The sequence below is a fragment of the Pteropus medius genome, unplaced genomic scaffold, assembly GCF_902729225.1.
Source record: "Pteropus medius unplaced genomic scaffold, Ma_sr-lr_union100, whole genome shotgun sequence".
Taxonomy (NCBI): Eukaryota; Metazoa; Chordata; class Mammalia; order Chiroptera; family Pteropodidae; genus Pteropus; species Pteropus medius.
The window spans coordinates 47,163,422-47,173,262 of record NW_024344378.1 but is presented as its reverse complement, the minus strand read 5'-3'; the positions used below and the strand labels follow the sequence as shown (position 1 = coordinate 47,173,262).

Below are 9,841 nucleotides of genomic sequence, written 5' to 3'. Positions count from 1 at the left end.
CGCGTGCTCGGGGACCAGACCGAGTACGGGCGGATGCAGCGGACCTGTGTATTTTATTGCTGCGTTTCCTGCTTTTTTGCTCAAAGACACCATAAGAGGAAGCCAACCCCCGAAGGTATGCAAAACGACTACAGATCCCAGCGATAACTCGGCGTCCATGTCCCCAAGGAATAAACATTCGCCAGGCATGCCGGGAATCGTAGGCTGTCAAGCAACACCACAGGAACCATTGGGTAGTTATTGTCCTAACTCCGGTAGGCCCCGGGGTCGCTTCACCTGCTGGGAGTTGTAGTCCAAAAGTCTGCATTCCAGACTTCATAGCGTCTAATTGGGAAAGCACCACAAAAAGGCGTTTGATTTCAGGAGATGGTTGTACTGTTTGTCACTGGGGCCTGTGAGTCAAGGGGTCCTTAGCCTTTTTGTGTGCCACGGACCCTTTAGCAGCCTGGTGAAGTCCCCGTATCCCCTTCTTGGATTGTTTATAAATGCACAAAATGAAATACAAGAAATATAAAGGAAACCAATCATGTTAAAATACAATTATAAAAATATTAAAACAAATTTGTAACATAGTAACACTTCTTTATTTACACATTAAATAAGATCCAGCAACAAGTGTAATAACTACCATAATTTTGAAGCTAGTGATGAATACAAATGATATTGAGATATCTGTAACAAACTGCAATATATGAAAACATTGCGATTTCATATAGGTATTGCTAATGACACTGTGGTTTGTTTCCCAGTCTTAATTGAAATGCTAAATCACTTGTGGTTTATGATAAAATCTTTTCCCATCCATGTTCACAGGTCTCTTACTGGGCATCTATAGACCTTAAGTTAAAAACTCCTAAGTCCAGTCCAAAGTGCCTTAGCACCGAATTCTTCCTTATAGCTAAAAACCTCAGCATGCAGAACCAGGCAATTGCCTAGTGTTCTACCCATGGGTATGAGGACTGTAGGAAAAGGAAGCTGTGGGGGATTAGGGAGGCAAGATCCCTACTTTATCTTAATAATTATGCCACTAGAGCTTAAAAAAAACCCACTGATCCCTTAGTCCATTTAATGCTGTAAGGTACAAAGAAAAAGTTAACTCAGTTATGACTGAAAGGGCAGAGTATACATAAAATGCTATACAATTGTTTCTAATATTAGGTCACAAAAGTAAATGCCTTTAGCAGCTTAATGAGACGTGGACAGGTGACACATAGAGGTAATTGCCAATTAAGTTTCACCATTTGGGAGAGTCCAGTGGCCAAGTCCCTTAAGAATGTAGACAAATGATAATCAGCTATACTTGATTATTGCCATGTGAGAGTAAGAAACTAGGATTGCCAGATTTTTTTTTTTAAGAAAAGCTTAAAAAGTGAAATTTTTATTACATATTCTATATTTTTTAATATGGTTGGCTAATTTAAAAACAAATTTTTAACTGTGTGGACCAAATAAAATACATCTGCAATACCTCTGAATCACTAGCTTGTGAAGTTCTGATTACTCTGGGAGTAACTTGCAGGGGCTATGCACAAAGTAGGTAGTCACTAAATACTTACAGATGATCGGGGAGGGGAACCTCTGTTTATAGGCAGGCTTCAATATCCTTGGCGCATCCAAAGGCAAGGGCACTAAATGATGTAAAGGACGTCAAATGCAGGATAAGTCGAAGGTTTTTATCCTGCTCAGGGAGCAAAGAACTTCCAGAGTCTGGAGGAGGTTACAGGGTTCAAGTATGGAGGGGGTACCTAATCCACAACAAAAGGCCAAGTTCTCTTCAGAGGATTTTATTTCAAGATAAAGCATTACTGCCACCCAGACAATAACGCCAAAGAATGAAAAAAGTGTTTTGCCTTTTACCCTTCAAATAGAGCACAGCAGTGCAAACTTCTCTAAAACACTTCTGCATAGTTCTCAGAAGCTACAGTCACTGAAAATGTTTCTCCATTTTCAGCTGACGTGGGGTTTGTTAGGAAACCTCTGTAACAACATATTCAATTTCTTGGGGGGTAAATTCCCAGACTCTCCCTGGATTGATCTCATCTTTCGGGCTGCCTGAAAACACAGAACAAAAACAAAAATGACAACTCTAAAGTTTGTCTTGAAGTAGGCCAATAGTTCTCACTATGCCCCAAAGTGCACTAAGATATTAACCAGCCTAGAGAGATCTGTCATCTTCTCAGTCCACTTTCAACAAAAGGGAGGGGGGACCTGTAAATGAGTGTAGGTCGTGAAGCCACCATGCCCGCTAGCAACTAAGCCTAGGCTAGATACCAAACAATCTGTCTTTTAGTTCTATATTAGAAAATAATGTCTATTTGAGCAGCAATTTAAATTTTATACAGTGGTTTCCCATTCATTCCTTCATTTGAGACAAAATTCTGTAAGGTGGGCATTAATAATTAACCTCGTTTTACATCTGGCAAAGCTAAGGCTCAAAATCACAAAGCCTTCAAATCATAATCTTTCCCACTTTGGCTTGAGTGAAATAGCTCCTAAAACTTTCCTCGCCCTTTTAGAATGAGAGGGACTTCCTTATCACCTAGCAAGAGGCGGGGAGAATCATTTCTTTTATCGCGGCACCCCACTCTCCTCCCAAAGGGCACCCCAGAAGCCTTCTGTCACCTCAGCCTTCGAGGCACAATCGAAGAAGTCCTGGATTTCTTTTCTGCACGTTTCGTCGCGGAATTCATTCTGCTTCCAACAAGCCATCATCACCGACATCTCCGTAATACAGGTCGCCTCTGGAGAAGAAGAATGTGTGGACCCTCAGTCACTAGGAGACTCTTACCTTCCAGCCCTTCCACCCAGCCGCCCCTCTGCTTCCCTCCAGCTTCCACTCTGGAGCCTCCTCAGATTCGACTGCTCACCACCCCTCTCCCGGCGCCTTTCTCCAACACGGTTAGCTAGGATGAGCGGCTTGTTGGGTTTCAATATAGGTTTCCGCGGGTTTCCAAGCCGTGCTAGTCGACCCCGCAGGCTGGGAGTAGCCATTGCGCGCCGGGATCCCGGCAGGCTTTGCGGCGCCGTGCGTGACCCTGCGTGACCCCTACAAGCTCGACGAGGCTGGGTGCGCGGCCAGCGGAAAGCTTGGTCTGTTTTCTTGCGCCTGGGTTACTGGACTCGGACACCGGCCGATCCAGACCAGTGTGCAGGTTAAGAGAATCTTTGGGGCTTGTACAACGATTCTCCTTTGTGGGCTTCGGGACCTGAAGTCTTGGGGCAGTACTGGGCCGGGAACACCCAGGAAAGGGGCCCGATAAATGAACACCCATTTTTTGTACTAGCCTGCTTGATTGGCACAAACAAGGCCACAGAGAATGAGAGCAAATCAAAATGATGAGACTTTAAGATGTTAGGTTGGGAAAGATTTTTGTTGTTTTAATACGCTTTCAGTAACTGTTGGTTTTAAATACTTTTAGAAGCACCCCAAACCCGCGAAGAAAAATAGGCTATTTATTTAAATAGCTATAAGTATTGTTTCCTCCTTTGTTACAGGGTGAACTTTAAGCACTTTCGCATTCACTTAATCCTCGTCTTAACTTAATCCTTTTGCCAGTCCTGTGAAGGTACCTGGTAGTATCATTCCTATTTATAGACTTGGCCCTTCAGTTGTGATGCCTAGCTTCATCAGACTTGGTTCTAAATGATTTAACTGTTTACAAAACTCAGACCAAAGCTGTACCACGGATTTTCAAGGCATTTACAAATAAGCCCCCAAGAAATGTTTCTGGTAATGGAAACATAACTTGAACAATCTTGTAGTTCACAAGGTGACTATTTGGTAGGACCAATATTTATTTGCTTGTGTAAATTTAGTGTGCTAAAACCATTTATCTCTGGTTTTTTCTACTGTTGAGTCTCAGTTCATATCAGAGGCCTTCCTTAACTTCTCACACCCCACCACCACAACCTATTTTCTTCATAGCCTCTATCACAGTCCAAATTATCTTGTTCATTTATCGTTTATGGTGTTAATTACCACCAACAACCATTTAAAATGTAAGCGCCATGAGAGAAGGGGCCTTGTCTATTTTGTTAATTGCTGAATCCCCAGTGCCTAGAGTTGTATCAAATACTTGTTAAATGAACAAATGTTTGAAATATTTTTACAAGTATCCAACTTTATCATGTTCACCCAGAAATATAACCAAGCAGAAGAAACTGTTTAAAAATAAGCCATTTATTATACAAAATGAAACCTAATAGAAAATAGCAACGCTTGGAGTAATAAAGGCATCAACCCCATGCTCCACTCCCTCTCCAGCAGCACCAAAAAAAAAACACCTTGATTCCTATCAAAACCTACTAGCAACAACCCCAAGCCTGCTGCTGTACATAGAGCAGGCTGGGTCCCAAACCAGAGAAAATTCACATTGCTTGCTTTTTCCAGAGGGAAATTGAAGCCTTTAGTTGATAGGTGCCACAGGACTACTGGTTCTGGTTTCCCTTATGGAAATGTAGCACCTGGTTTACCTTGCTCTTTATGAATACTTTTATGGCCATAGGAATAAAGGAAAAAGTGGAAAGAACTGACCACAAAGCAGGCATGAGCCTCCTGCCACACATAAACAACTGGCCCATTTTGTATATAAAAGTGCTAAAGGAATGCCAATGTGAACTGACAGAAGGAAGGATGATTCTACACCTTATATAACCATCACTTACCCTTTTTACTGCACATAATGAAATTTAAGTCCTAACCTTAGTTTGCACTTGAGTACTAATATTTTGCATTATAAATCAGCATTTTCATTTAAATAGAAGCTAAACAAGCAGTCCTGAATTTGACTTCTTTTGTGGGTCGCTTCTGTAACAGATTTTAACCCAAGTTATTTTTGAAGTCTGTCTTTACCTCTTTTACTTTTCTGCAAGAACCCAAATAGGTTAAGCAAATTTTCCATGCTGTTATGAAGGGGATTTTTTATTAAAGAACACCCTGCCAGTGAAATTCAGCTTCAATTATAGCGTTCCTTGGCCACATCCTTAGAAGTCACATTAAGTGTGGAACCCTAGTTTTTAAAGCATCTACATATATATTTTTTCTATCTGGTGATAGATTTGTGTGTGTGTGTGTGTATATACACATACATACACTAATTTGCCACCAGATATATTAAGCTATGGAACTTCTCTGTGATGATTCATTAATACGACATTACAACCAGGGTAACTCTAAGGGCCAAGGTATTTTTTCCTATTCCACTGCCCCAGAAAAATCTAATAGTCTCTCTGCCTATTAAGCTTTATGTTCAAACCATAGCAATAGAAGGGTTTGGCTATATCCCCAAATCTGACTAACAGCTTTTAATTTAGCTACACACTTGTGGTGGCTTAAATCTCTTGCCTCACCTCTCATCCTCTTGAGTTTAGGGCCTTGGGTGGGCTTCATCAAAATGTAGTCTCCGTAAGTACTATAAAGGTATAAAAAAGGGTATCAGTAATAGAATGAAGTTGGAATAGTCATCCCACTTAAAGTGAAAAGTGCTACAGAATATGAAATAATTACTAGAGCTATATTGCTGGGCTGTTTTTTCCACCATAATTTTTATGACTTTGGCAGGGGGTGGGGGGGTGGGTGGCGGAATTAGACTTCTGTAGCATATAAAAATAGTAAGAGAGAAGAGTTCATTAGACAGAAAAAAACAAAGACCCATAAAATATTTTCACTTTGATTCACACTGGCCTATTTTAACATTTCAAAATCATTTTATATATATTTTCTGCTTTACTCTCCATCTCTAACCTAAAAGAAAGCAGGGCAATTCATTAAATTGACATGGCATGGCATATATTAACTACTAAATCCTTCTGTTCATGAAGTGAGAAGGAATTCCAGCTATGTCCTAGACAAGAAGCAAACCAGCAGTAAGAAAAGTTATCAAATTTATAGTCAGTTTAATGCAAGGGAGAATGAATGTGGGAATAGTGGCAAAGCTGCTGCATCTTCATCAGAAATTGTGGAAAATTAGGAAAGGAAAAGCCATTTAAAATAAAAAGTCTGACATGAAAAGCAAGGTAAATGATATCAAAAATACAACTCCAGGGAACCAGAATACAACCCACCAGGAGTTTTGTTTCACCACCAACATAACAGTTTATAAAGCAGGAGATGGGAAAAAGAGGTTAGGTAAGGTACTGAATGAAGGGTTTGAGGATAGCGCAGGAGAAGTTTTAAGACCCTAAACTTGGCCCATCTTACCTCATTTGTAGACAAGCACTAAGGTGTTTTTCCAATCACAATTGAGAGAATGAAATGGCTAGAGAAATAAGTAGTAATTGAAAAATTCTGTTGGATCAGCACCTTGAATCAAATGAGTGTTTCAGGCTTCTTTTACTAAACCAAAAACTGGATGCCTTCATCTCCTGAGAGAGGCCCTATTACCTCAGGCTGAGACCCTAACTACACATCATTAGGATAAAATATCAGTGGATATAACTGGAATTCCTTGAAAGCATGATAAAACAATGTTCATTAAGGGTTTGCACAGTGGATGCCCCTCTTGTCCCATGGTAGAAATAAGGACTCCCATCTCCTTAGCTCTACCAAGTTAAAGACTCTTGCAAGGGTAATTAGAGATTTTGGTTCCTTTTCATGAAGATCTCATAAAGGTAATCCCAAAATTTCCTCTGCTGTGTTTCATTGTTGTGGATCATGGCAGTGAGAGCTTCTCCCTGGTCCAGACCTTGCCAATAATCTTGCAGCCACATCTCCTTCCAGCTGAAATATCAAAATGGGGGTTGAGTTATGGAACTTCAGCACAGCTGAGTCCTGCTTTTCTCTGAATAGCGCCAAAGAACTCTTAAGCAGATCCAGTGGTCTCTAGCTAGTACAGAGCTCTGCTTCAAAGAAAAGGAAATATAAAGTAAATCCAGTACTAGTCCATGCGACAGGCAGTAAGCCACAAAAATATTACACAGCCCAACCAATGAGATAAACTTCCTGACTTGCCTGCTCCTTGTTCCTAAATGTGGAGACAGTTCAGAGGCAGGCAAGGCAGGGGCCAGATTAGGGAAGCAGCTCACTCTACAAACCTCATCTTTGTATTCCTCACCCCCACCCCCACCATGTTAAAGGTGCTCAATAAATAGCTAAGTTGATTTTCAAGACAGTCCAACTCCCGAGGGAGAGCAAGGAGCATATTTAGATGGTTACCTCTTAAATTGCACCTTTTTTTCAATAATCGAAATGAAGGTGCAGCGGCATCCAGTGTCTAGATTAAGACATAACCTAAATTTTTCAAAACGTTTACATTGTTTTACACTTTTCCTCTAGTAAATCATTATGTGCAGCATAAACAAATACAAATTAACTGGATGGAGGACTCCATTCCCAGGACCAAACTGTGCCAGCAGCATATATAAATAGCCCTCTGCTGCCATCCACTGTCCAACTCGGTCTCTGCAGGCTATTCTAGGAGCCTCTTTCTCAAGCTTAATCATCTTTTATTTCCTCTCCTAAAAGGTGTGGTTTGCTTCAAGTGGCTTCAACAATTTCCCACTCCACCTCCCATGCTATATTCCTCAGTGCTACCATATTCTGCCATCTATTGCAGTAGCCTCTTCATTTCCCTTCTAATCTACACTGTCCACCACTGTTAATTATTATCTTTTGAAAGCATTCCCTTTATTCTCTCTAGGGTGAACATAAAATTTACCTTCCAAATCAAGGTACTTTTAAGAGTGAAAGGTGGTACTATTAATAATGCCAGGTTAACAGGTGTAAAACCTGAGTACTGCAGACAATCCTCCCTCAGAACACTCATCTTTTTAAAAACAAACAAAAAACCTCATCTTTGTATTCCTCACCCCCACCCCCACCATGTTAAAGGTGCTCAATAAATAGCTAAGTTGATTTTCAAGACAGTCCAACTCCTGAGCCTGGTATTCAGGCTGTATATAGCCTGGGCCCACTTTATCTGCCCAATGTTGTCTCTCCCTCATCACTTCTCTGAACAGGCCCTCTGCTCTGGTTGATTTTTTGAATTACTATTGCAAAATGGCCACATAAACTGATTTTCACGTTGTTGCCTTCAATTTTATTTCACATCTTTACTGAGCTTTTCCTGTTTGTCTTATCTCCCCAACTAGACTCAACACCTTAAAGGCAGAGTGAGCCTGTATCATAATTTCCTTTATACAACATCCCTTCAGCACCTAGTGCTAATTCATTGCCCAAAGAAAGCAAGTAAGTAAATCATTTGATTTGATGGCTGCAGGGGAACCCAGCTAGCCTTACCTGTCATTCTCAGGTATCTCTTCCACACTGCCCAAGCCAGGTTTTGGCACTGGGCAGTCCATGTGTGAGGGCTGGGCTATGTGAGGCTCAGGGACAGGAATGACCCCAGGAGAAGCTACGTGGGCTTTCTTAGCAGCCAGCCGAGCCAGTTCATGGTCACAGACAAAACACTCAAAACCATTGAGGTAGTTAGGCAGCAAAGGATCATTCACTCCCCACTCCCGATGCTTCAGACTATCCAGAAGGAACTGGTTGGTGATGCCCCCAGGTTGCTTGTATGCCAGGTATTTCATATATTCCTCATCATTCTTGTCCAGAAAGTCAATAAACTCTGCCAGCTTCTGAGGTGACTCGAAGTCATCAATAAGGATGATGGAATGATTATTGGGCATCCAGTCCCTCACAGAGGGAGAGCCGCGGTACACAGGCACAGCACCTAGATGCATGGGGCGCCACAGTTTTTCTGTCATGTAGTCGTTGCAGATGGCGTTTTCGAGGGCCAAATGGAACTTATAGCGGGACAAGAAGGTGAAGAGCTCTGGATCTTCGGTGGTGGCTGTGGCTGTGTCCTGTAACCGCAGAGTGGGCAGCTCCCGGTTTTGCAGGCATTTCCCGTAGGAGTCCACCTGAGCCGAGTAGAAAAGAGTTGTCAAGAGGATAGAGCAAGTCGGCCTGGACCCCAGGGGTCCGGGCCTCAGCTCGGCGCACCCCCTGCCCTCCCAGCCCCGCCACGCCCGCACCCACCGGGATGTAGCGCATGAGTTCGCGCACGTAGCGGTCCCGGTCCGACGGCACGTCGCAGTGGGACTGCAGATAGAGCAGCGGCGCATAGCCGCGGCGGCGCCACTCCGCGCGCTCCTGGAGCGGAGGCGCCGACTGGCGTAGGTAGGCAGTCCCTGGCAGCCACTGTAGCGGCAGCGGGTAGTCCGAGTGACGGCTGAAGGTGGCGGTAAGATTGAAGAGGCGGATGCCTGGACCGTGGGTCAGCAAGAAGTTGTTGAGGGGCGACTCCTCGTGCAGAAGCGCCCAACTCTGGTGCGCCAGACGCGGCAGGGGCGCCTCAGACGCACGAAAATCGGTGCCATAGAAAAGCAGCGCGCGCGTGCGCGAGTCCCCCAGTACCCGTCGGTCCTGGGACGCCACGCACGCGCCGCGCGCGCACTCGATGCGTTCCGAGTCCCCGGGGAAGTGGGGAAACAGCCCTGGGCTCCACCACAACAGTACCGGCAGGTCCACCGCTTCCTCCTTCCTTGGCAGTTGAGTCCGCGGACTGCGCGCCACCCCCACTGCGCCCAGAGCTGAGGGCGGCCGGAAAACCGCACCATCCCACGGCTCCGCCCACTCCGCTTCCTCACCAGTCGCTCCCTCTGCCACGGGCCCAGAGCCGCTACCTGCACAGACACTAAGCACTCCCAGGGCGATAAGCAGAGCCGCGGTACAGCCGGCCGCCATGTCCACTGGCAGCCAGCCCCCTTCACACAGGACCAGACCCGCCCTGGGGTGAGTTGTAGCGGAACGAGGACTTACGCCACAGGGGCATATGGCGCATGCGCAGCTCCGCTCAACTGGCCTCTTCCCAGCTTACTCCTGGCAGGAAGGACCAGA

At 44.2% G+C, this 9,841-nt stretch overlaps 2 protein-coding genes across 5 annotated transcripts; both read right to left on the bottom strand.

Annotated features, from left to right (window-relative positions):
• Positions 1-1,768: 1,768 nt before the first annotated feature.
• Positions 1,769-3,036, bottom strand: CHCHD1 (coiled-coil-helix-coiled-coil-helix domain containing 1). The gene is made up of 3 exons (XM_039872146.1): positions 2,868-3,036; positions 2,623-2,741; positions 1,769-2,052 (listed from the first exon to the last, which is right to left on the bottom strand). Exons 1-3 carry the CDS (start codon positions 2,989-2,991, stop codon positions 1,948-1,950), a joined length of 348 nt encoding a protein of 115 aa, XP_039728080.1. The 5' UTR covers positions 2,992-3,036; the 3' UTR covers positions 1,769-1,947.
• Positions 3,037-4,159: 1,123 nt separating this feature from the next.
• POFUT4 (protein O-fucosyltransferase 4) lies at positions 4,160-9,831 on the bottom strand. Of its 4 annotated transcripts, none has more exons than XM_039872139.1 (3): positions 8,981-9,831; positions 8,237-8,862; positions 4,160-5,411 (listed from the first exon to the last, which is right to left on the bottom strand). In XM_039872139.1, exons 1-3 carry the CDS (start codon positions 9,686-9,688, stop codon positions 5,237-5,239), a joined length of 1,509 nt encoding a protein of 502 aa, XP_039728073.1. In that variant the 5' UTR covers positions 9,689-9,831; the 3' UTR covers positions 4,160-5,236. The 4 variants fall into 4 exon arrangements, with proteins under 4 accessions (XP_039728073.1, XP_039728075.1, XP_039728074.1 ...); XM_039872141.1 differs by lacking the exon at positions 4,160-5,411 and adding an exon at positions 5,879-6,840; XM_039872140.1 differs by lacking the exon at positions 4,160-5,411 and adding an exon at positions 5,879-6,718.
• Between the last annotated feature and the right edge of the window lie 10 nt (positions 9,832-9,841).